The sequence below is a fragment of the Alligator mississippiensis genome, chromosome 5, assembly GCF_030867095.1.
Source record: "Alligator mississippiensis isolate rAllMis1 chromosome 5, rAllMis1, whole genome shotgun sequence".
NCBI classification, from domain to species: domain Eukaryota; kingdom Metazoa; phylum Chordata; order Crocodylia; family Alligatoridae; genus Alligator; species Alligator mississippiensis.
In genome coordinates this window covers 24,521,628-24,548,768 of record NC_081828.1, presented here as the reverse complement: position 1 = coordinate 24,548,768, position 27,141 = coordinate 24,521,628, and the positions used below count along the sequence as shown (strand labels likewise).

The 27,141-nt window shown below is 40.2% G+C and overlaps 1 protein-coding gene across 1 annotated transcript in view; it reads left to right on the top strand.

The window, feature by feature from the left end:
• LOC102571073 (vitellogenin-1) overlaps window positions 1-27,141 on the top strand; it is a 57,575-nt gene that overhangs the window by 11,997 nt on the left and 18,437 nt on the right. Inside the window, exons 11-25 of the mRNA XM_059727648.1 lie at window positions 3,906-4,124; window positions 5,633-5,850; window positions 5,943-6,040; window positions 11,429-11,553; window positions 11,643-11,741; window positions 11,827-11,946; window positions 12,175-12,364; window positions 12,455-12,548; window positions 12,667-12,852; window positions 19,635-19,779; window positions 21,626-21,845; window positions 22,630-22,799; window positions 24,827-25,963; window positions 26,050-26,106; window positions 26,860-27,000. Of these exons, the coding sequence (XP_059583631.1) occupies window positions 3,906-4,124; window positions 5,633-5,850; window positions 5,943-6,040; window positions 11,429-11,553; window positions 11,643-11,741; window positions 11,827-11,946; window positions 12,175-12,364; window positions 12,455-12,548; window positions 12,667-12,852; window positions 19,635-19,779; window positions 21,626-21,845; window positions 22,630-22,799; window positions 24,827-25,963; window positions 26,050-26,106; window positions 26,860-27,000 (3,219 nt within the window). The remainder of the gene's footprint in view (window positions 1-3,905; window positions 4,125-5,632; window positions 5,851-5,942; window positions 6,041-11,428; window positions 11,554-11,642; window positions 11,742-11,826; window positions 11,947-12,174; window positions 12,365-12,454; window positions 12,549-12,666; window positions 12,853-19,634; window positions 19,780-21,625; window positions 21,846-22,629; window positions 22,800-24,826; window positions 25,964-26,049; window positions 26,107-26,859; window positions 27,001-27,141) is intronic.

Below are 27,141 nucleotides of genomic sequence, written 5' to 3'. Positions count from 1 at the left end.
ACTGTAAGACAGTACTATCACTGACAGTACTATTTTACAGTGGAGTAATTAATTGTGATTAAACGCACATGTAGACTCTGACCCTGGGCATAAATTGTGCCTGGTCAGTGCAGGCAGCAAAGGGCCAGACTCCTGCCTGCTGCCTAACCATACAGTTCCACACTTTCAGCACCCTCATACCCCAGCCAGCCCCAATGCCACCTGATGCCCCCCTGCCCCCCCCCCCCATAGCCCAAGGGCAGAAGCAGCCCCAGTTGTAAACTGCTCTGCCCCATCTCAAATTGCTGGTGTCCTGGGCACCCATGTAGACACTGCACTTAGGAGTAGTTTATTCTGGCTCAAACTGCTCTGAAGTTTATTGCTTCAAATTAATTGAATGTGTAGATTCACCCACTGACAATAATGTTTAATTTTTATATTGAGTTTTCATCATTACATCCCCAGAGCACTTTACATGGGTGCTAAGTATCATTGTCTTTCTTTTAGAGTAAGAAAAACCAAAAGGAACATAAAGGAAAAGTGATTCATTCAGAACCTTGTGGCAAGCAAGTGACAGGTTTGGGAACAGAGCCTAGGTGCCCTGAGTCTACTGCTCCTTGGTCCCATTTGTACCACTAACTGTACCAGGCATAGGGATGGTAAATATTTGGCCTGTGTGAAGCAGCAAGTATTTGCTTTGGATTTGGATTCAGCCAGTTTGGAGGGACAGTGATGCGATTCATTGATTCAAATCACTATCCCAATTTGATTTGGCTGATTCAGTTTTGAAGATTCAGTGCTGATTCAGAGATTCAGCCATAGACAATAATGGGGAATACCTATAACTAAAATACCTATAACTTTGTCATTTTTTGAAGATTCAGATGACAACAGCAGGTATGGTAGCCCCTTCTGAGGGCATGAAGCCTGCCAAGTTTCAAGGATATAGGTGCAGGTGTTTCTGTGAAAGTGCACCTCAAACTGTTGAAAGCAAAGCTCATATCACTTGTGTGTGTTAAGGCAGAGTGGGATGAAAACAGCAGGGATGGTAGCCCCTCATGCAGGCATGAGGCCTGCCAGGTTTCAGGCAGAGTAGTGCAGAGGTTTCTGTGAAAGTGCCCCTCAGTTTTCTGAAAGCAAATTAGAAATGCAAATATGTGTGGAGTGAGGAGGGTGGCACTCACTCCATCTGGACATGGAGCTTGGGGAACCCCAGCAGTGGGAGGTTCACCTTCAGGAACAGCAGCTACTCCACCAAACCAGGATCCAAGGAGGTGTGGTGGGGTGTTCGCTGCAAGCCTTCTGAATCTCCAAATCTCTCTGAATTGACTCGGAATGGGTCTCCTTATTCAACTTGGATTTGGAGATTCAGCTGCCGGATTGGGCCAAATCTCCTCTGAATTGAATCAGCTACTGAAGCTTCGCACAGCCCTGGTAAATACCTCTGTGCTGCTCTGAGTTCTACCTTTGAACCAGAAGTATTATACCTGTGTTTGTATGGCAGAGCTGATTGGCCCATCTGCAACACCGTATTGAGGTGACTACATTACTTTTAATTCAGGAGGTAGTGCCAGAGGAGAGCAGCATGATATGTTTCAGCATGATACCACTTGGCACAGTAAATTAATATTAGATACTTGCCAACTGATTCCTCAGCCACATGGCCTCCCAAATGCTTAAGGCAAATGTTCCTGAGGAAGGTGGGAGGTTTTTAAACCAAAGCAAATGATTATACAGTGCTTCTCAACATGTTTGAAATGTTGGGTTTGACTCAGTTTCACCTGTGCATCTGTAAGTTCTTAAATGCATCAGTGGATCACAAATGTGGTAGCTTAAAAACAAGGGATGGTCTTTTATCCCATTTGATATATAAAAAACAATCTATGATATTTTGCCTATTTTTAAAACCTTTACTTATGCATTGAGAAGAGTTTTGTACTATTCAAGAGAACTAGCCTGGTTCTGGCCACACATTTAAAAACTAAGTATTCTTATCCAGAAATCCTTATTCTATCCCATGAATAAAACGTTTCAGGATCTGGTTGCTTTCCAAGAAATGATGTAAAATGGCCTGGCCTCCAGGTCCTTATTTCCTACTATGAAATAAGTTCCCTTACAGTTGTTTCTAAGCAATGTTCCCTCTAAGGCAGGGGTGTCCAAACTTTTTGAATATGAGGCCGGATTATGAACCTTTTATCACCCAGTGGGCTGGCGAGCCATATTCAAAGACCTCACAGGAAGTGATATCACATCACCCCCATGAAACGAAACTACAGTGTGTACTTTCATTTCCCATTGCAGCACCTCGGGCCTCAGAAATGGCTTGGAGGGCTGCATGGTGGCCTGCGGGCCATACATTAAACAAGCCTGCTCTAAGGTGTAGCAATCTGTGAGCACACTGCTTCAGTCCATGAGCACACCGCTTCAGTCCTTCCTCCCCTTTTCGGCATGCACTGCTTCAGAAACCACAAGTGCTTGAGGGGCACCCTGCATAGAGTCCTATAAGAGTCAGGGACCCTGGGACTGTAGAGGGTGAGCAGCTTTGTATAGGGTCAGGGACCCCAGAGGACTGGGAGGCATGGAAAGGAGCCTTGCCTGGGCCAGGGACCCCAGGGGACTGAGATGATATGTGGAACAGGGCCAGGGGCCTGGAGCCCAAAGGGGCTGGGGAGCGCATTGGGAGGTGAAGCATTGAACTCAAAATATCCTAGAACTCCAGGCTGCAAAAATAAGAATTAGAGTTAGCTAAGCTATTACAAGGTAATGTATTTATAGGGAACTGCAGTTATTTCACACTGACAAGCTATCAGTCATGTAAGATTCTTTCAAGAGCTGTTACAGAAGTCAGTAGGCGTTTGCACACAACCAAAGATGGGAACCCCAAGTCCTATCTCAGGGATGGGCCAAATATGACCCACAGGCCAAATCCAACCTGCCAGGCAAATTAATCCAGCCCACAGGCAGGCACCCAATTATTTGCATCTGGTGTGCCCTATAGCTGCCCCTGTTATGCTCCATATGGGGTCAAGCCCAGCCCATTCCCGCTGGGACAGTGTGCACCCACCCACCAGCAGGAGGGCCCTGACCCCAGCCAGTGTGCACAGCTTCTAGGCAGGACAGGCACCAGTGCTGCAGGCTGCAGCCAGAGTCTGTGCCAGCCCCCAGCCCTAGCCCCGACTCACCTCACCTCACCTCTCCCTGCCTTGCTTTGGGAAGCGAGGAGGCACATGGCATCAGGGCTGGGGAGTAGAGCAGTTCCCTGGTGCCAGCCCCAGCTCCTGTCCCCACCTCACCTTGGGCTTACTTGTAAGTGCCCCACGCTGGCCCCGGTGCCTCCGCTGCGCTCTGCACCCAGCTCCTCTCTGGGCGGGTGCGCAGCATTAATTAGTTAGTGCATGGCAAGATTTTAAATCATGTGCGGCTGCACAAGCGCACACCTTGGAGAGAACCTTGCTTCTAAGTGATGCCCTTACTAGCCATATCGTAAGATAGACCACTGATTAATGAACCTCAAGAATAGTCTGTCTTTATGCCTCTAGGAATGGTCCATAAATTGGCAGAAAGAGATTTTCAAATACACAACACCTAGATTCCAAATTCTCATTGAAAGTCAATGAGAGTTAGCCTGTGCCTGACTTCTGTGCCTTCATAAATTTCACCCATTGTGTTTAAGGTGTATTGATGAGGAAGAGTTGGGAGCTGTTCATCACTGCTGCCTATGTTGCATTTGTTCCATGAATAAATTGCAAATATCAGTCTCTAGAGGTAAAAATCTAGCTTATTTAGGGAATACTAAAGGTACTTGAAAATATTTTAAACATAAATCAATCCTCAAGCAGCAGTGGAAATGGGGATAAGGGGTAATGAGGAAAAGAATGACGCAGCAGCTAAAGGAAACTTGTTTAAAAAAAAGGTTTTTTTTCCAGCCACTTCATGACCTTGCAGCAGAAGCAGCCAGCAGGTCCAATGAAGAAGAAATGATTCTAGCTCTGAAGGCCATTGGGAATGTGGGACATCCAGCCAGTTTAAAGCGCATCATGAAATTTATTCCAGGTTATACAACTAGTGCTGCTGACCTCCCACTTAGGGTCCAAATGAATGGTGTGATGGCCCTAAGAAACTTAGTCATAAATGAAACAAGACGGGTAAGGAAACAAAGGCACCTTTGTTTTGCATGTGCTGTAATAAAATAAGTGGAGTACATTCCTTTTATTTGTTGCTGGGCAAAGGTAGCATTTCATATAAGCTAATAGCAGATTTTCTTTAAACTCTTTAATCATCATTATGCTGGTGCCTCTGATTTCTCTTGACATTCATCTACAGTGTTTCAGAATGCTGGAGAAACCTGAGTATGAGAATACCTTCATTAGTCTGTTGTTGAGGTTTTGTCAGCATTGTAAACTCATATTTTCCAAGGACATGAGAGAAAAAGTATAAGCTATATTTAGTGCTATTTTAACTTGGCTGTGTGAGAGAATGTACAAGGAAACAGCAGCTCAGACTGCATATGATATATGGGCAGGGTTTGAGGAGTGGTGGATGGTACCATAGTATCTTCAGAATTAAAAAAAAGACTGTTTTGGAGTTTCTGAGCGCAGTATTGGGGTTGTGAACCCCTCACACCACCTACCCCCACCCCAGCCACAGCCTCCCGGAGCCCAGCAATGCTTCTATGACCCAGACAGCTACTAAGTTACGTTATCTGTGTGGATTTCAAAAACCTGATCTAGAGCATTCCTAAAGTCTGTTACTAGGATTTTCACTGTTCAGGAAACAGCTTAATTCCCAGGTTTGTGGCATATAACACACCCACATTTTCATTAATTAGTCCTGCAGTGTGTCATTTTATTGCTCAGTTTTGAAATAGTTACTTACATTTAGAAACTACTGCATCCTTCTCTCCAGTTTCATCTTGGCATTTACTAACGCACATAATTGAAATAGCGTCACGTTAGTTAGGTTTGATCCAAAGTTCTTTACATTATTCTGGATCAGGGCCTTACATTACACAGCATGGATGCAATGTACAGGCTAGACCATACTGGTCATGATAAAAATGTGCAATATGTTACATAAAATGAGGCTGCAACTTGATCACTGTCTAAAAGTACCTACATGGGATAGTGATTTCATATAACTGAGTGTTCTTTAATTTAGCTGAAAAAGACATAATGGTAGTGTGGAAATGATGTAGCTCTATCCTAATGAGATCATGTGGTAGGAAGTTGAAATTTGACAAATTCAAACTGGTCATAAGGCAGAAATGTTAAGTGAAAATAATTATTTATTGGAATGCCTTACCTTGGGTTGTTCTTCAGGTGAAGGCTTTGATTAAAGACAATGCCTTTTCAAAAGATTTGCTATTTTCTCAAAAAGAAGTCAAGTGTTTGATTTAGAAATTTTCAGGTGAAGTGGTATTTTCCTGAGTTATGAGAAAGGTCAGACTACAGTGTTCATAATGGTTCCTTCCAGCATTAAATTCCATGAAACTATGAATACATGTGACTTGTTACAATTAAATTTTTAAAAAAAAGGATATTTTTTTTTCTAAAACAAGTGCTGTATTTTACTAGTGAGAAAGGAAAGAAAAACTAAACTATCAGCAGTGAAAGTTCAAACATACAGTGGCTTACCATTTATCAACTATTTTCAGATCCAAGAAATTACCCTTGACATTTTCCTGAATCCCAAAATCCATCCTCAAGTCCGAATGTTAGCTGCAGTGGTTCTGTTTGAAACCAAACCAAGTCTTCCGGTATTGACAACTTTAGCCACTGCAATGCTAAAGGAACCTAGCATGCAAGTGGCAAGTTTCATCTATTCTTACCTGAGGGTACTGGGGAGAAGCACAGCTCCAGATCTCCAAGTAATGTAAGGGGATTACACGCTTTTAATTTAAAAAAGGAATTTGCTGCAAACTGTAATTGAGATGTTAATACAGTACAATACATTAAATCTTTCAGGGCTTCTGCCTGTAGAATGGTTATCAGAATACTAAGTCCCAAACTTGACAGACCTGGCTATAGGTTCAGCAGAATTTTCCACTTCAGTATGTTCAGAGGTAAGGCTCCATTTTCTTCACCTGATATTTCTTGACTTTGCAAGAAAATGCAGATGGGCTCAAGAGAAAAATCATGCAAACAATGGGCCCAGTTCTACCCAGATCTTACTGAATAGTTTGTTAGTTGCATGATGTACCTACAAATTCTTCCCTCCCTAGAGAAAAATACTCTAAGCATTTTTCTTTAAAGGTTTAGATCCCTGGCCATTTTACATTGTATTTCATCAAGGCAACACAGCTTATAGTGGCAACTATTAGACAAAGCAGGCATAGGCCAAGTTTCCAAACTATTGTTAGATACCAAACTAAAACTGGGTACCAAACCAGACATTTAGGCAGTGGCCTGATGTCTAAAACACCTAAGAATCTATGACATTCATTAAATCCAACTGTTCCTATGAATGCTCAGCCCTTTTGAAAGCAGATGCCCATCTTAAATATCCAAGTTAGAAATTATGTTTCAAACCATTACTAAGATGTTTGTTTTCCCTTATGAAATACTAATTTCGATAGACATTCTTAGCTTTTTTTTGCAACTTGATACTCATAATTCTCCACGACAATGCAGTAGATTCTGCATCAAAAGCGAATAATATACCGCTTCTATCAGTTGAAGTTGCACATATTCAAGGACAGTATACAGCCATTTGTGGTAGAAGTGAGCCAAAGAAGATCACTATTTCTTGCTTGCAAAGCTAGATTACATTTATTTCCATTCAAATTATCTTTTAGAATAGAAATTAAGTGCTCCCTTATTATGTTGACCATGGCATATAACCATCAGGCTAGGCAGATTATATCTAATCACATGTCCTTATGTATGTAGCTTATCCAGGAGACTCTTGAATGTTTGAGTGCTTTTGTAATTCATCAATATATTTAGAGCTATTTTTTAAATAAGCAGTAGAAAATGTGTCCTTGAAATACTGTAAGCCTGCGGTGCTAAATGTAGATGTACATTTTTTTGCAATACCTTAGTAAACCTTGTTATAGCTTTGCCTTCATTTCATGGATTTTACATGACCATTTAATCTTCTGTACAATAAAAATAAGTATAGTACATACCACTGTGACCACAGTAATATATGATACACATGCTTGCTACCTCAGAGAGGCAGACAGAGAGTGCCTGAAGAAATACAATCATTAATATGTTCTGTGTGAACTTTTGTACCTTTTAAAATGCATTCAGGGAGAGATACATTTTCCAGTAATAAGCAGATACATGTTTCCAGGTTTAGGCACACATTTCCTTCTTTTATTCTTGCCTTTAAAATAAATCAGTTTGAGCACAAGCAGTAACTGTGGGGGTAGTGAGAAGGGGCGCTCTGTGGGAATAAATAGTTTTTTCTGGTTGTGGCCAGGGATTGTAGAAAATCAGTGATTGTTACTGTTTTATTGATTAAGACAAGTGTTAGGAGTTGGTGAGAGAGAGAATTTAATGTGCAGACTTTTCAATTCTGGAGACTTCAAGGCCTGATTCTTTTTCCTCACATGCTAATTTTTCACTTGGAAAACTCGGTTGGCTACATGGAGTCAGTCCTCTATTGCACTGATGTGGGAGGAAACTACTAGGTCACATGTAAAATGTGTATTCAGTGACTTCATCCTAAACGTGTTACCATAGTGACTACAATAATACAGTGTCTATTATTATGCTAAGAGCAGAAGTATGCTCTTGATATTGCAGATGCTTAAGGTGGTAAATGCTGAGTTTTTAATGACAACTGCTGCATACTATTTGAAAATAACTCTCTGACCCAAATTCTTCCCAACATGGAATGGTACCTTCAGCCCCTGAGTAGCGCCACTAAAATCGAAGTGAGGGCTCAGTGTGTAAGGTGTCACTCCAGATATGCAAGAGGGGTAGAATTTGGCTCTTCATGCACTAGAATTTTTGCAGCATTATGCCAGAAAATGCATATATTCATATTTTTTGGATTTCATTTTTGAATGTTGCTTTTTGTCATCCCTGATTTTTCTGTCAGTCTCTCAGTCTTTCTTGGAAGATGACATCTAGTCAGATACAAGCAGGTGTTGTCACATCTCTCCAGATATAATAGCTGCAGTGCATCATCTGACAGTGTCAACATGATTTTTTTCCATTAGTAGATATTTTCTGTGCAGACTGGAGTCTGCGTTAGTAGCATACACTGCTGGTGAATGAATATCTATGTTCTCTTCAAGTTAATATATTTTGTGCAATCATATAATCATTTATAAGCAATGCTTCTTAAGTGTCAGTAGCTGCATCTACACAAGACGCTGACTGCGCAGTAGCTCATTACAGCTGTGCAGTCAGCATCACCAAAAAGCCATTCAGGAACACTACTGTGCAGTAACACCAGTTATTGTGGAATCATTTAGTACTTGTGTATGCAAGTACTAAATGACTGCACTGTAACTGCACAGAAAATGTCTCAGGTAGACACAGACAATAAATACAATATTCATTTCAACTACAAGGATTCAGAATGTAGAAAACATGCACCTATAAAAAAATGGCTAAATATATCATGTCCTACCCCTATGGGTGGGCAAATTAGAGAATAAAGCCCACCACTGCTAAGCTAAAGGAGTTCTTTCTTTAATTTACATGGTGAAGATCCATTCTTCTGTTTTGAAAGTCTTGTTTTCTGCCATATTGGAGTCAGTATTAAAATCATAGCCATCTAGCCTTTAACTATTAGATTTCTACATTGCGTGATGGGGCTGCATCACATGGGCCAATGAACATTAAACACCTACTTACATTGTTTTGAGATACTTTTTGGAGTTAAAGATACAGCATAGTCAAATAACACATAATGGGTAAAGGAAATTGGACAAATACATTTTAATATTTCTTTTCATTTAGCAGTATGTTTGGCATGTCCTAAATGTGCACTGTGATTTTAAAATATGTAGGATAGAAACAAAATTAGTCCTAAGGAGTTACATGTGAAAACCAGACAAAATTACATGGTATTCAGTAACAATACAGTATGATGAGTCTATGAAATAGCAGGGTGAACACATGTGTTGGAATAAATAAGTTTGAGGAGGAGGAAGGTGATGACTGGTTTTCAAGTGGCAGGCTGTCTCAAATGCAGAGTGGGCTCACAGATGACATAGATGCTGATCTGCTGCGTATTTGTGAACCAGAGGATACTTCTCTCTGATCCTTACATTTTAGCTAATTTCTTCATGGAATTTAAGTATAGTCCTTTCCTTGAAGTTAATGGGAAATGAGAGGCTAATTTCTATACATAACTTTTAAACAATATATTTCCTAATACTTTTAATTCACTTTTGCCTGAGCATCCTCCAAAGCAATGCAGTTAGTTTGCGGGTGCGTTTTTTATGTAATTAGTCCCTAAAACCAGTTCTCTACCATGTGGAGGATAACTCTGGTGTAAAGAGAATTCTCCAGGGACAGATATCTCATGTAGAGGGGAAGTCTACATGAGACGCCTTACTGCAATGGACTGTTCTACTGTGCATTAACACATTAGGGCAAAAACCATACTAATGCACAGTAGAATTAGTCTAGTGCACATTAAGCATCACAAAAAAAAAATGTTTGCCTTTGGTACTGCTCATTAGCATAGCTACTGAGACTTTATCTAGTATCTCATATTAGAGGTACTAAACTAAATGGCAGTAGAAAAAACACATTAATGAACATGTAGACGTGCCATTCAGCCTCCTTGCATCTGGATTAGTAATGGCAGAGGGAGTTAGGGGAGGAATTATGGCAGAGATGCCCAAGTGCCTATGTTGATTCAAAAATGTGATTTTAGTTTTATTGTTATTGAAGCCCAGGTTTCTTAGAGAAATGTGCAGGTTGTTCTAATAAGCTGGGGACAGACATTACACATAAATCAGTTTAAGTGATCAGAAACTGGTTTAAACCTGTAACAGCAGATGTTCAGTGCACATAAACTAGTTTGAAAATGGCTGAAATAGGTCTGAGATAAACCTGGTTGAATGTAGTATCAGACTGAACTGATTTGGCTTAAACCAGTTTATGCAATGTCTGTCCCAGACCCTTTGCTGGTTTAAGCTAAATCTTACTCCCCCAGCATCCTGGCATGCTCTCTGGGCTGGGCTCTCTGCTCCACAGCAGGGCTGGCTTCTCCCCTCTGCTGCCTGGCTGCAGCTCCAGCAGAGACTTACAGTCACAGCACGTCTGCTGGCTTCCTCGTGCCCCCTCCCCACCCTCACCACTCGCTGCTTAAGTAAAGATCCCTTCCTGCTCTCTCCCACAGCACAGACTGTAGCCGGCATGTGGTATGCTAGCTAATGCTGTGTAAGGCAGATAGGACAGTGTCCACTTAGGGCTTTTTGGAGGTAAACAACAGCTCAGATTCCTGCATTCCCTGCATTCCTTCCTTTGGAAAAAGCGGTTTAAGAAGAGCTTGTTATGAGCAAGGCTTTGTTTTCTGATGGGATGTTAAATGCTGGGTGATAACAGAGCTGATAAATGCTCTGTCCTGCCAGGGCCTGGCCAGGACCCCTCAGATCAGCCCTTCTAAAGGGAAGAGAGGGCAGCTGTAGCACCCCCCGGCTTCTAGCCTGAGCTACTGCAGGCATGTGCCTGCATTTCTCATATGTCTGTTTGGTTACAAAATGGATTTAGCATAGCCAGGTTAGACTAACCTGCAAAAATTGAATCAATTCAGGCTTTTTGAATGTTTGTCCCTAGCCATACAGCTCAGGGAAAGTAGACTGCACATAACTGCCCCACTTTGGCACACCACCATCTAATTGTTACTCTGAACATTTGCTGTACACAAGGGCTCATTTAATTGTGTATGATAAATCTAAAGAACAGGAGATCTATATAAATTATGTTTGCTCAGTGTTTACTTGATAGGTAACAATTACTGAGTAATCAGTGTCATTTCATGGAAAGAGTTGCAGCATTTATAACTAGATGTGTTAAACTGCCTTAGAACAATTTGGAGACAAATCTACACCTCACCATCTGTCCTTATAGGACATCTATATCACGTTCCTAAACTTGGAATGTGAGGATGGCAAATCTGTTTCAAATCCCTATCCCCTTTGTCAAGTTGCACTGAATGATGTCTTGTAAACTGATCTCATAAGCTGATATTACAGAATCTGACCCAATGTAAAAGATATGGCATAAGCAATTGGGAAAATAGCATAGCTGCTCTGAAATGAGCCAGGGAGATGTAATTTTGTCCGTTAATAGTTCAAATATATAGAATATTCTGTTTGTGACAGTTTTATACTATCACTTTTATGGCTGGAATTTCTGGCCCTTTTCATAGCATGCTGCATCAGTCATGTTATGAAATTAGGAAATTAATACCATCGGCACTTTGTGTTTTTAAAAACTGAGCTTCTGTTTTATTGTATGTGTTCTTTACTCTTTAGAATCTCTTATGACTGGATTTGCAGCCAAATATTTGGTCATGAACAATGTAGGCAGCATTTTCCCATCAATAGCAATGTCCACATTTAAGGCACATTTCCTTGGACACATTGCTGAACCCTTTGAGGTAAATGAACATTTTCATAATTTGTCCCCGATTAGCTTCACTTATTCCCCCCAATTCTATTTGTATTTATATTTCACTTCTCCTCACAGGTGGGAATGAGAGCTGAAAGACTGCAGGAGATATTAGCAAAAAGAAGCTTCCAGGAAGGTTCTGCCAGTCCATATGATTTGAAGGAAGTCCTAAGAGTGGTAAGTTCTTAGGGAGCTAAAATCACTTAAAGATTAATTCTACTAATGCTTTCAACAGTCTAACTAACTTCCTATTCTCTTCCAGCTCTCTGATTGGAAGGCATTGCCCAGTGATAAACCACTTGCATCAGGCTACGTGAAAATATTTGGACAAGAATTCCTCTATGGTGCACTTGATAAGAACACCATCAATAATGTATTTCAGGTACCCTTTGATAGCACCACCAGGCAACAATCAAACAGCTTAAAATGTTGTTTCTCTTTTTCTTTCTTTTTTTTACTTTACACCCATGAGAATTTTTGCTTTCAGACTTTGATCCTGTACAATAAGTTAAAATTTTGATCAACAGTAGTTATTATCACTGATCACTCTCTCCTAAAGTATAGTTCATGACATGAACCAGGATTTCCAAATTCTATTCTCTAATTGCAGGCATGGTATGGACCAGAAGGAAAAAATCCCTCTCTGAGGAAATTCATAAATAATCTTCAAAGTGGAGTTGGAAGCCGGTGGTCCAAAGCTTTATTGTCTGCTGAAGTCCGTCATATTGTTCCTACCTGTATTGGATTCCCAATGGAGACAAGCTTGTACCATGCCTCTGTCACTAATATTGCAGGAAATGGTAAAGCATATTGAAAAATGTGTACTGTGTACAGTGTGATTGCAAAGTGCTTTTAACACAGGTTAATTTGCTTCATTTTCATTATAATAGTTCAAGCACAGATTACACCCACCCCAAGGTCAGATGTTAAAATATCAAGCTTAATGAATGCCAACATTAAACTAAGATCCAAGCTGGCCATAAGGTAAATATTTATCATAAAGCAAAATGATCATGTTTCCAAGTGACTCAAGCTGGTTGTAAATATTCATCAGCTGTTTACTATATGTATGTAATTTCACCATGCTGTTCTAATTTTTCAGCATGGCCAAGGACATGATCTTCGTAATGGGAATTAATACACGCTTGGTCCAGGCTGGATTAGAAGCACATGCCAAAGTGAATGTAAATCTCCCTCTGAATGTTGCTGCTACCATACACATTAAGGAAAAAAGCTTCAAATTTGAAATCCCACCTGTCAACCAGGAAACTAATGTAATTACTCTAAGGTAGGCTGTATCATTTATTATCTTCCTCTGTAGCAACACCAAATCTTTTCAAAATGAAACATTTCATCTTTTTATGGATCACCCCTGTGGCTATCATAGTTTGGCGGACTGGCAGTGTTTGGCCTAGTTTACTTAATAGAAAATGAAAGTCTTGAATCAAAGTTATGTTTAAATAAATGCCACTTGTCTGTAGCGGTCTTCATTTGCTTTTCTCTTTCGAGCCACTTTAAGGCCCTTGAGGCTCACAAGAAGTTTATAACATATATTGCATTAAATATTGTGTGTGTGTGCGTGCATGTGTGTTTGCATTTGAAAGCACCAGGTTAGATTTAAACCACATGAGTCTCATCATTTATAATGGGAAACTTACTTATACACACATTCAGTATTTTAAAATTGTACAAGTTTTGGCATTTCTTGTTGTGTTTTTATCTGAATTTCCTATGGTTGGCATTTGATCTTCTTGCCTGTTAGGTCTACTTGATTTACTATCATTGCCTGCAACTGCAATACACTCTGGAAAACTATTGTAGCCAGATGCCAAACAAATGAAAACAGATGGAAATACAAGCACAAAGAGAGGGAGGGAAAAAAAAAGAGTATGTCCAAGGAATCAAAGCAGTAGACCAAGGCTTAGAAAATCTTCACAGCACAAAAACATACTGAGAAAGCCAAGACGAAAATTCATCACAAAAGAAAAAATACCACCAGCAACAAAAATCAGCTATTATTCAATCCCCAGAAATGTTAACAAGTTTCTGTTCTAGGAATATAGCAACCACAAAAGAACTCAGTCCTTGATCCAGCTGAAATTAGCATTCATGGCTGCTGGCCCATGCAAGCTCTGTAGGCCTTTTCAGTTTAGCAGCTGTGGAAACTAATCATTATTCTTCCTAAAATCCCCTCTCTCTTTACTAGTTGCAAACTGTCTTATTAGGTATTAGGCATTCCCTCTTCCCCTCCAAAGATGGCTCCTTTACTCTGTGATGGATGATTGTAATCAAGCTCTCCAAAATGACTGGAATTTGAACAGGCCCAGGAAGTCTTCAAGATGTCTAAACAGAGGAGGATGATCCATAATTCACAAAGTATTAATTCAAAGGAGTCATGGTCCAGTGCTGTTGTTTTTTTTTTTGCATGGACCACAGGACTTTTCCTGAAGTAAGACAAGAGGGGATGTTCATGCCAGTCATTTTCATTACCTCCCAGTGTTAGAGAGATCAGGTGGAAAATAATGAAACAAATAAATAATAATAGTCAACATAAATAATAAAGTTGAGCAATTACATTGAGTTTACAGCTTCAATTTGCTGTACACGCATTAACTAATGAATCCTTACAATCTCTTCCTCAAAGTGAATAAAATGTATTGTTCCTGTATGGCAGAAGGGGAAATGAAGACAAAGATAAATTAAGTGAGTTGTCTTAGGTCACAGGGGGACCTAGCAACAGAACAATGGGATTAGAACTCAGGAGTCCGTGTGCTCCTGTTCAAACCAATCCCTGCCTTTAGAGTGTTAGGGCAGACTCACCCTGAAGTATTACCATCTGTCAAACTATACTAAGTAAAATAGGACTTGATGGGAATAACTACATAGGTTTGTGTACATGTGTGCTTTAATGCATCTTAGCCTATTTTAATGTGCATTAAACATCACTTAAAAACTGTGCAATTTAGTTAATGTACATTAAGACAGGCTAATCCTCATTTTCCTCATATCTCACAATGGAGGTACTAGATTTAATGTGCATTAACTAAAGCAGGTTACTGCACATGTAGACATGGCCAATGGGTGCATCTACATGTGTACTTTACTGTGTAGACTAATTAGCTCTGCAGTAAAGCATCACCATCTACATGTGCACGGTATTAGGGAGCAGTAAAATAATTCACTCCACCATAACGTAGTACTGTTGGGGACAGTACTATCTTACAGCGGAATAATTCACTGTGCTGAAACACATGTGTAGATGGTCACCGCAGGTGTAAATTGTGTACAATCAGCCCAGCTAGCCAGAGGCCTGCTCTGCCCTATATCAAATTGCTGCCGTCCAAGGTACGCATGTAGATGGTGCACCTAGGAGCAATTTACTCAGTTTGAAATGCTCCAGAGTTTATTATTTCACATTAGTTGCATGTGTAGATGCATCTAATACCTAAATGAGTTAGTAAACTAATGGCATAACACCCCTACCTCCAAATGAGCAAAGCCATCAATTTTTCTTATAAAAATATTCCAATATAGTGTTGCCAAACAAATGACAGAATGTGCATTTAGAATAAGACATCAAAAGGACAAAAACTAATCAAGGAAATAGCTAAACGAATATACTTTAGAACCATCTCACTACATACTTATGGGACACACTAAACTCTTTGTACACACCACATTTTTTGCCCTTCCTTGTGCTGCAACTGTGTGACTGTTTGCACAAGCGGGTTTTCCAGACGCTTTAAAAGACTTTCTGGTGTATTAAATGAAAATTACTTGGATGTAGTTTAGTTTGGCTCCCCAGAAATTAAGGCATTGCGTTCATGGATTTGTTGTGTGCGTGCAAATGCAAAGGCACTCAAAGATGTGTAATGAGCCTCTTTGTCCACCAGAAGGCACTGCAACTTCTTTGTAGATCACCCCTTCAAATTGCTTTTGCTTTCAAATTGCTTCCGTTTTGGTTTGATTTTTTTCTTGTGTGGTTTTGCCAGCTCCCTGCTTCCACTGTTGAATGGAAGGGTAGGGGCATGCAATGGGTGAGGGGCCCCAGGCCTGGGGGCCAGTGCTGGACCATCCTGCTCTCCTGCAGTGCCAGCCAGGGACTGGGCTTAATTCATTCAAAAAACAAGTGCGTGCAAACACAGATGCAACACTCCAGGGCTCAATTTGTTGAAAACCTAATACATGCAAACACAGATGCAGTGCTCCAAAATGAACAAGTTGAAATTTTATAAACCTATTTAATTTAATGAAGATTAAAACCCGAGAATCAGCAAGAATTCTTAGTAAATTGTTGACTTACATTATGTTATACTTTGAATAGTTTAGTGCTTCCTAATATGTTCTAAAATATACTGGACTCAATATTTTGGACATGCTCTGATGCTGCCTACCTAGTTTACACTCTGCTAAAGGAACTCATGGAAATAGTTCTAAAAGAAAATCTATGAAGTTCGTGGCTTTTGCTCTTTTAGCTGATCCAGTCAGTGAGTAGGGCAGGTTACCACTGTAGAGACCACCTGCTTCAGAGAGGCATAAGCTTTCATAAGCAACAACCTACTTCATCAGATGCTAGGAATGGTTGAAGTAGGTTGTTGCCTACATGAGTTCATGCCCCTCTGAACCAGCTAGTCTTCACAGTGATACTCTTTCTTATCTTCTGCCTGGCTTCAAGCTAGCACAAATAACTAAACCTTTGAAGGATTGTGAACAACTTTCAGAATATTTTATTCTATGGCACTTTGTTTGCTTCTATGCCACCAAAATGCATGCAATAATATTTCAGTTAGTCAGGAAAGGTAGGTATTAGCTTCCCTAGCTAATCCAAGCTGTTCCTACTAGAATCCATGTGCAAACAGTAGCAACATAACTTCAGTAGGAACATAGATACAAGTAAAATTAGGTTCAGTGCGGTCTGTTATAGTGTTCCTTAGTGTGTGAGAACTGTTAAACTTAAGACAGTCTCCAGCAACCAAGGGAATTCAGACAGAATTACTGGTTTGAGTGGTAAAGAGATTGAAGGTCCACTATAAAGTAGTACATTCTGGATTAAAATTTCCTTCCCAGCACATAAAAGAAATATAAAGTACAAGTTTAAGTGTAGTCCTGTCATAGATAAATTAAACTCTAAAGAAATACAAACTTTTAACATATTTATTTGGTGTATTATATTTGGTTTGCTAACAGATGGCCACTTAAACATATTTTTATAATGTTTACAGGAAGAAATAAAAGTAAATACATTTTGGGAAAAATCAGAGCCTTCTTTGTGATTAAAGTATAAATATGGAGAGATGCCAGCAAAGGCAGCATAAACTTTGAAAATCTATCACACATTTATACTGACAACCTATTGAAAAATAATCATAAACTCAAATAGAGCGTATGGCCTGGTTTTTAAAAATTGCAAGTCTGAGACAAATTGTTTCACATGGGCATCTTAGAAGATTAATAATAAAAATTGCAAAAATGTATATGACATGAGAGAATGCATCTTTTGCAAAAAGGAAAACTTTAATGTGTCTGTGCATGGTATTTGATATCATGTGAGGTACATGCTGTATGTTTACATGGTAGAGAAGCAACATAGCTGTCTAAGACATCCTTGGGCCAGACTCTGAGCTGATTTTCATTGATATAAATCAGAAGAAAGTGTTCTGGTTTCAGTAGTGGTTCTATTTTAAGGGGGTGAGGGAACAAATGAGATGGGAATCTGGCTTTAGTACTGTTATCTGCCTATAAGTTATGCATTTATTTTATAAAAATGTTCATGCCATTGCTTTAAAACAAAAAAGTTCAGTAGTGTTACTGAAAGAGGGACCAGAACAGCAGTCCTAAGCACTGTCTTTGTTGAGGAGGTGCAACAAAAGCTACAACTGCAGCAGCAGCAGCTGATCATACCACTACAGTGCGCACCACAGTCCACAGCACTGCCCAGGGCAGAGCTGCCCAGCTACACCTCTGAAAAAGAGATGAGTTTTTAAATGAGCATTTCTACTTAGCTCTTATTTGACAATCTATTTTAAGTATATAAGGGCACCACTCATTGCTGGCATAAATGGATCTAGTTCAACTGAACTGCCCCACTTCCACCCCTGCAGTGAATATGGCTGATATTATATCACAGAAAAAATGAACACTGTTTTCTTTTCTCTTATCCAAGTACACTAATACTTATATTGGAATATCTCTCTTTTATTTTCTCCCTTGTGTGGGGATCAGAGGGAAGAGAGTCTTTCATACCATAGCTTTAGGCCTTCTTTGTAACTGTTTTTCTTGCTAAAGCACCAGAGCTGGCTCTCGTAGCCTATTTTTACTGTGGCTTGTGATTCTGCAGACATTGACATGTGTCACCTGTGATACAGCTACATTTGTCAGCTCTCTGTGCTCAACGGGGAGGAATCGATCCTCCATTTTCATTAGGTGGTAGGAGTAGACTATTGGCATAAAAAATACTAAAAAATATATATGTATAACTGTCAGAGCTATCTGCCTGGAGACCCAGACTACTGTTCCGTGGTCATTTAAATTATTGAATGGCACTAAAATAAAAGCCATTTCCCTTTTTTGTCTCCTTTGCCCAAATAATTCAGCTGAAATGCAAGTTGATTTCATTTTCTTTTTATCCACTCAGCTTGTTAGAAAGAATATTTTAGTTCAGATTCCATTTTTCGAAGTTCTACTCACACCCAGCGTGAAGCATTGCTGTCATGTCCTTATCTTTAAAAAAAGAGAGAGAGCGAGATGGAAAAGAAAACAAAGCCCACGGGTGACATACGTTTTATTGAGGTGTTCCACATGAAGTGCAATTGTATGCTTTACGACGTGCACAGCACGGCAGGAGTCTTCAAGAGGAAGAGAGCCTTATCAAATGAATACAGATTCACATTTCAAATAGGCTAGATAGGAAGCTCTCAGGCTTTCGGATAGCATAGACTACATTATAATAAAGATGATCTTATTGACCAGCTCCTCATTTGTGGGCAGTGGCAACCTTCTCCTATAACCATCTTCCAGCTATTCTAGTGATTGTTCACTTATGAAAAAAAAAACTTTAAGGGACTTTAAGGTAATTTTAGCTGCATTTTTAATGCTATTAGTACTTGGAAATTAGCTACTAATTAGCTCATTGCTACTAGCAATTAAATGTGGGAAGCAAACATTTTCCCATCCAGCAAAAACTGTCAAGATTTTCTGATCAGGAAAAAAAACAAAAGAGTTCATATTTTTTCATGATATTTTTTTTTAAATGCCCAGAATAAGTAGCCTAATAGTTAGGGCATTCAACCTTTAGAGGGGGTGTGTGGAATTTCATCTCATGGTACTAGTACCAGGCCCAAGTGTTCTTAACTACCACAAGTCGCTACACCACAGCTCAGGGAATTCTATGAAACACGGAGAACTGAAAATTTCCACTTAAGATCTGGGCAATTCCCTGGAAAAGCAGTGAACTTAAGACAATGCAGTTACACCCAGTTCGAGACGCGTTACTCCTCTCATAGTAATCTTCAGGGATGCCACACCAAAAACAACATTTTATTATCAACATTTTCTGGAAATGTTAATTATAAAATTTAGAAAATAAAAGGATTTTTTGCAGGGAGGACATCCAGACATTTAGTCTCCTCTAGACTGTTTAAAAAATTTTAAAGCATCTATTTAAATAAGAAGGCCAATATTTCCAAATATAGGAGCCAAAAGGTTAAGCTGTTACATCCATAATAGGGCACCTCAATAAGTATCCTGATTCTCCAAGGTGTATGCCAAAACTTGTTGATTTAGATGGTTTTTGTTGTTCCTCAGCACCTCTGAAAATGAAGTAAAAATATTTAAAAATCTAAAGTTGATGTGCCTGCATTTAGACACCCATGTTTGAAAATGTTGGCCTAAATTTTAATTCAACTTTGTGGGGCTTGCAGATCCTACTAGCAGGATGGATGCTTAAAAATATCTATGAAGCAACTTGCAAGGTAGGTTATTTGTTGCTAAGTACATGCCGCAAGATATAATTCAGATCTTTTCCTCAGAAGTGCTTATCAATACAACAGCCCCCTAATGTTTATTCTGCAGCTCTAAGACATATGCTGTTACAAGAAATGTTGAAGATTTAGCTGCCATTAAAATGACTCCAGTTCTTCTACCTGAGGCAGTGCCTAACATAATGAAGACGTCCTTCGATTCAGATTCCGCATCAGAGGAGGCTGATAAAATAAGGGTAACTCATCCTGGGGTTTGATTATTTCTTTTGTTTTGTTTTTTATTTTGTTTAGTTTAATTTAGTTTAGTTTTGATCAGTGTAAGTCTGTCTGCTTTATCCATAGGAGAATTTGTATGAATGATTTCTGGCTGGTGGTGTTTTTTTCAAAATCAGTCAAGTTCAACCTGGGGGCAAAAATAATCCCATAGTAACATAAAAAAAACACTGGAATTTAATCACTGCATCAGGCTAAAATAATTGTTTTCAGAAACTATCCCATTCTCTTTAGTAATTAATTTTATAGTGCCATCTACAGGATAGGCTCACAGCCACATAAAAAGCATTGTAACTATTACTATAGCCTTCCCATTTAATTCTCTGTATATTACCAAGATAGTTACAAAATATTCGATCAGCCTATTGGAATATTCAGCTAGTAGAACTGAGATTTAATATTAAGAGAAATAGAGCATTACTAATCCAGGGATGAAAGTCATATTTTCTGTTGAGGTAAATGACAGACTGTAATGACATTTTAGGGCACAGTTTTCAGCCAGGGCCAGATTTGGGGCTCCCATTAACATCCTTTAAATTACATTTCTGTAGCACAAAACAGACACTGGTTCTATGGAGGATTTCCCCAGTGAAGGATCAATGTAATACAGCCCTATACCATTTCCCTTACAGCCACCTGCAATAAAGATATGCTGGGAGTAGATTTTAGATGGGATGGAGGACAACTGGGGAGTGGTTGTGGTTCTTTGCCTCACAGCAGCCGATAGAAAACAGGGGAGGCAGCTACGTGAGTGCAGCCTCTGGGACTTGGGAATACACAAATTCCTCCCAGGTTGCGCCTCGGTGCTGCACCTACTGAGAAGTGAAGCTGTGAATCAGTTCCTAACTCATGAGTTGGTGCTAAATGAACATCAATTCACTAATGAAACTAATTTGAACAATTCCCAGTTTAGCAAGAATCTGCCTAGGAAAAAAGTTACTATTAAAACTTCGTGTCTGAGTATGTCCCAGGTGGCTCAGGAATTTTGTGGGGCAGTACACACAAATGTGCCATACAGAAAAAAATTACACACTCCTGAAAAAAATAAAATTAGCTGTAAAAGCTTTTCCTACATGTAAAAAGGCATCATACCCCTGGGTGGTAGAAACTCATAGTTTGCCTCTAGCTGTTTGCTTCATTGCTCAGGGAAAACATACATCTCATTTCATGGCTTTAGTTCCAACTTTAATTAATTGTAATTAATTGCAAGTCCTTTGTGACCCATTGTTGCTACATATGGGGTGTTTGTGGGCAGCCATTTCTAGTATCATATACTCTGACTATCTTTGAGATCTCTGTGGCTTTCTTAGCTACTAAATCCTGCAGTCCATACTAGGCCTTATTCAGACAGAAGTCCTATCACTGTGAGTAAAGATCCAAAAATTTGGCTTGGTATGTTTGTTGAAGGATGAAATTCCAGACCACGGATTTTTTTTCTCTCTAGAGAAACAATAACATGCCTAGGGTTACCAAGACACTGGAATTCAGGGAACACAGCTTGAGTCACTGTGGTGAAAAAAAGCAAAAGAAAATAATTGGCATTATTTGGTGAATGACTTTTCCTGTCTTTAATCCTGATTCCTTTCCCCCCTTTATCTTAGAATGATCCCCTAAACCAGCCACTCAGCCCAGCTTATCCAGCTGACAAAAAGTGTTGCTCCATAGCAGGATCTTAGAGTTTCATGAAATCAATTAATTTCCTCTACAAAATGTATAGGAATATACTGCTAAAGCAGGAACTTTAAATAAGTGGATAGGTTTTTTTATTATTACTAAATCTAACATTGACATGTGCTTATCACCTAATAGAATAGACCATCTTCAGAAATTATTTCACAAGAGCACCCTTCTACAGTTGAACAATCACCTCAAAAGAAAAACCCAGCTGTTCATGTAATGTGTTTCAATGCAACTACATTTGGATTTGGAATTTGCCTTGAAAGGAAAAGCATACATGCTGCATTTCTCAAAAATGCCCCTCTCTATTATCTGGTTGGGGAGCATACTGTTAAGCTGACCTTCATATCAGGTAAATACTATCTTGGATCAAGTGATAAAGTGAAATTAATAGATATTCATCTTTCTTAGATATTAATATAATATCTGATCATCCCACAATCTTTAATACTTTTTATCTTCACACATCCCTGACAAGGAAAGGATGTGTTTCTACATGTCTACCCTGAGGCCCAGATCCTCAAAAGGTATTTAAGGATTCAAGGAAATCTGTAGCAGAGTAGATTATTGAATCTAAATCTCCTAAATCCTAGGCTAACAGCTCAACTATGTGGCCATCCTTTAAATGTCAGCAGTAACTACTCTGACTACTTGACTAACATATATACATGCAGAAGGCACGGTAGAGTGGCACCTACATTGCCTTCTACCTTCCTTCAAACTAGCATAGCTAACTCCCTTTTTCAAAGTTTACACAGCATTAGTGTCAATTTGTCAAGAACAATTACATCAAACAATGCCTAATCTTGTGATCAGATCTGTTACCCAGTAACACTACTGATAAACTCGGGCCTGTCAGGCAATTCTTTCCACACAGTTTGAGCTACCTATACTTTTTATTCACTTTAATTGATGCAACATCATGCTTAACATGATGAACAGTGTTTGTCATTTGCTTGTGAACATTCATATATTTGCATGGTGTGTTAACACAGTTACCAACTACTAAAAATGAGCATGTTGTAACTATATTTGCATTTAACAAAATAATGTGCTTTGCTGCCCTGTTTTGAGACAGTATATTTTTTGCATGCTACTCCTAATTGAAGAATAAAACTGCTTCCACATAATTCCAGTCCCTACAGACGTGCCAATTGAGAAAATACAAATCACCATTCAGGCAGGTGACGCTGCTGCTGAGAAAATGGTACGTTTAGTGACCTTTGTAGATGAAGAAAGAGAACTAAGCAGAGAAGCAGTTGAAAAAGTGAAGAAAATTCTTGATGATTCTTTTGATGAGACTCAGGTATTTATATTGTTCTGGACTTGTGGGCAAAAATGTAAGCCTATGTCATATGCTTTTATTATTTACAAGGTAATCTCAGTGCTTTAGATAGTGGGGAAAATGAAATGATGCAGTATTAACTTTTATCAGTCATGATTAGTCGCACTATGACTTCTACATATGGTGTACTCAACATATCATTTTTGGGTACTGCTGGAACTGGATTTATGACCCAGGTACCTTGTTCCAGGCAGACTCAAACCATCAGACCAACCACAACCTCTCCATTTGATAACAGGCAAATGTCATTGATACACAGTGATAGCAAATAAGAATAATGCAGGCAAGGCAAACAAAATAACCCCCATTCCCCAAGTCTAAATCTACCAGTTCTAGAGCTGTCAGAGGGAAGGTACATCTGGACAGTACATGAGCTTCACCCTGAAGTTCTCTCTTGAATGTCAGATGTCACCAGCCTGGAGGTTGAGCACTGAGCCCCTACCCCCTACACCCCACCCTCAGTGGGGTGGTGAGACAGGCTGGTCGTGTGCCCTCTGTCCATGATGGCATCAGCTTCCCCTCAAAAGGACTCTTTGCTGCTCTGAAATCCCTCCTTTTGTATTCTTTCTCCCTTCTGATGACTCTTCATCTCTGGGCATCATTGATTGGTCTCCCTGTGGTCATCATACTGTCCACCTTCTGTCCTGTCAGTATATTCCTTTGTTCCAACAAACCGATCACATGCACAAATCTTAATTTGGTTATTTATCAGGCCACCTAATTTGGCCTGCTCACCAACACCAGAAATCCCAAGGGCCCTGAAGTTGGGCACTGTGACCTGGTTCCAATGCTACAGAGTCCCTTATCTCTGTTTGGGTACACTGTTCATGGTATGGAATAATGTGGTACATGTCTTTAATTTCCTGGCCTGTGTGTCTGTTGGCTTCAGACACAGTAAGCCTTGAGGGAAACTTTGTCACAAACACGCTTTTTAGAAACCAGTTGACCCTTGCCATTCTTCTGGACCATTGTTCTAATGCATATCTACTTTACCTACAAGCCAATTCCTAAAAGCAAACCTCTAAATACCATTTTCTATCCATCCAGTACCATTTCATGTGGACATTACTAAATGTCTTAAAAGGTATCACAGGCTAGGTACAGACATTCAAAAACACAAGATGAAATCAATCTAAAGGTGCAGAAAGAAGTATAGCTCCTGGGTCTAATTCATGGCACTCCACAGAAAGCTCAGAAAGCTTCACAGAAAGCTCCATAGACCAGTCCTCCTAAACCAACAGATATTAGCTGTTAGGTCAGAAGGGTGGGGGATCGAGCTTCAATTTGGAGCCAATCCAGGGAGAGAGGCTGCATCTCTACAGCCTCTTCCCCTAGCTCTGCACCTCCCCATCCTCTAGCTCCCATTCTGTCTCAGGATGGGAGGGGGAGGAAACAGGGGAGGGAAGTCCATTCTGGAGTTTCCCTAGCCATGCTGGAATGGGGGAGGGGCATGGTTTGGAGCCCCCGACCTCAAGGGGCTCCAGTCCACCATCCCCACCTTCCAGCACTGACTGGGCAACCCTCAGACTGAGCTCCCTCCACTCCCTCGTCCTCCTCCTATTCTGAAAATAGTGCCAGGAGCAGGGCTGGCATGCATCATCTGAGCCCTGCTCCCAATGTTCACAGACAGAAGTTAATGAAGGTGCTCTTCTTTGGAGCGCTTTCATTTGAACCCTCGTTTCATGAGGGTTCGGATTGTCATAGGATTGGGCCTTTTTAAAGCACTCCACAGCCATTTACTTGGGTTTGGTTATGGCTATAAAGCACTTTCAGGGGCTAGATCTGGCAAAAACTATCATTTCTGTCTATGCCTTAATTTATGTGGCTTTCTGTAAGAGGCATAGTTTAGATTGGTTTCTATTTCTGGATTAGACCATGTCCTTTGGAGGAGTAGAGAGGTGTTTATTTTGCTGTGTAACAGATTACTTAAAAACTCTGATAAGTGAACAGAATGACATTTTTCTCTCTCTCATCATGCTGTCCACTAGAGAAGACCACATAGTCTCCAAAAATCTAGAAGATCGTCCTCCAGCTCTAGCCGTGGTAGCAGCAGCAGCAGCAGCAGAAGTAGAAGTTCAAAGAGCACAGAGAGCAGTAGCCCATCCAGCAGTGATTCTCAGGCAAGAAAGACAGGTGACCAGATAAATCTGAAGAAGGAAGCATCTTCATTTGACTATTCATTGGGCCCATCAAGCAAGAAACAGCAGAAGAAGGTGCCACGTGTCAAAGAACATTCCAAAGGCAAACAAAAGAAATTTTATCCATTTGGGGAGAGCAGCAGCAGCAGCAGCAGTGAATCTCTGGATAAAAAGCGCTCAGGTAAGAGACGTTCCACTCCATCCCCAACTGAACATGCTGCTAGTGATGATGTGCACAGACATGAGAAGAAACATTCCCAGTCTGCACACCCAAGCAAGCACAGCAGCAGCAGCAGCAGCAGCATCAGTAGCAACAGTAACAGTAGCAGCAGTAGCAGCAGCAGCAGCAGCAGCAGTAGCAGCAGCAGCAGTAGCAGCAGCAAGAGCAGCAGCAGCAGCAGTAGCGGCAGCAAGAGTAGCAGCAGCAAGAGCAGCAGCAGTAGCAGCAGCAGCAGCAGCAAAAGCAGCAGCAGGAGCAGCAGCAAGAGCAGCAGCAGCAAGAGCAGCAGCAGCAAGGACAGTAACAGTAGCAGCAGCAGTGACAGCAGTAGCAGCAGCAGTAGCAGCAGTAGCAGTAGCAGCCACCCAAGCAGTAGCAGCAGCCGTAGGAGCCACTGTAAAGGTAGCAGCAGCGGTAGCAATAGTAGCAGCAGCAGCAGCAGCAGCAGCAGCAGTAGCAGCAGTGACAGCAGCAGCAGTGACAGCAGCAGCAGCAGCAGTAGCAGCAGTGACAGCAGCAGCAGCAGCAGCAGCAGCAGTAGTGGTAGCAGCAGCAGCAGCAACAGCAGCAGCAGCCGCAGCAGCAGCAGTGGACCAAGTAGCAGAGCCAGCAGCAGCAGCAGCAGCAGCAGCCAGGCTACTGATACGCCTCGTCATGCAGCCAGGATCCATTCCAGGGAGTCACACCATTTCAGCAAACATGACAAGGATGACAAGAAACATGCCAAATACACACGTTTTGGCAGTTCAGAGTGGTCTGTTGAATGGGTAAGGGCTTTACATTCATTGTGCTTGAGCATGACACTATGCTTGTTGAATCACTGCAGACAATAATTTGTACTGGGACTTTGCAGGTAAAACATCTTCCAAAAGTATACCGGCTGCACTTCAAGTCTACGCATGGCCATTGGGTAGGACGAACTTTCAAATATACACTTTTATGATCATTGCAATTAAAATGCTTTACTGGGAAAAAGGGAGTTGAAAATAATTTGTTCATTTTACTTGGCTGTTTCCTTGCAGAGTAAAAGAATCTGAGTAATTTGATGTCCAAGAATACTAGAGTCACAATAGAGATTTGAGTTAAAAAATAATCATTATCATTGGTATGATTATAATAGTATCTGGATATGGTGCAGCTCCCAAAGATTCCAACCAGGCCACCTTGAGCTGTATAACCACCTCTGCATAGTTAACAATAAATAGGTCTAGGGCAAGACAGGGATAATAAAATAAGGGACAGAGGGGAGCACACTAGTTGTGTGAGCAATTCTTAGACAATCAAGAGCAGTGGTGAGAATTGATTATCCTCCTTGGTGTTCTCTGAATCTAATTCAAAATTGCATTGCCATATAAGGAATTTTAAGGAGGTGTTTAAGAGCAATAATTGTGTTCCTCAGATAAATTTATTATTTGAATTGATCCAAAGGTAAGAAAGTGGTCTATGACCTTTTAAATGAAAAATGCCTCCCTTTCTCAGAAAAAATTAAATTTGAAAATTGATTTTTTTTCAAGTAATTTTAGTTATGATGTTACAGCTTATGTATCTCCATGTGCATAGAATCTGGTTATTGAAAGAAATCAAAGGGAAGGAGTGCTCAGGATAAGATGCAGAGTCTGTCAGTCATCTGTTCTACAGTTTTTTACCTATTTCTGCTTTGCAGGATCAAATTAGCAAAGTAGAAGGCCACTTGGCATCATCTTCTTCTGAGTCAAGCAGCCGCAGCAGCAACAGCAGCAGTAGTAGCAACAGCAGCAGTAGTAGCAGAAGCAGTAAAAAGGCGGTTTCCAGCTTTCCGCATGAGGTAAAATTTGATATGGCACAATTAATTGGCAGAGTTTTTCTAGAAATTAAATATTTGGTAGCAAGAGCTATTGATCTCAACTGTCTATCTAGCCTTTAACTCTAAATAGATTCTTGATCTCTAGAAAATGCCAAGCATGTA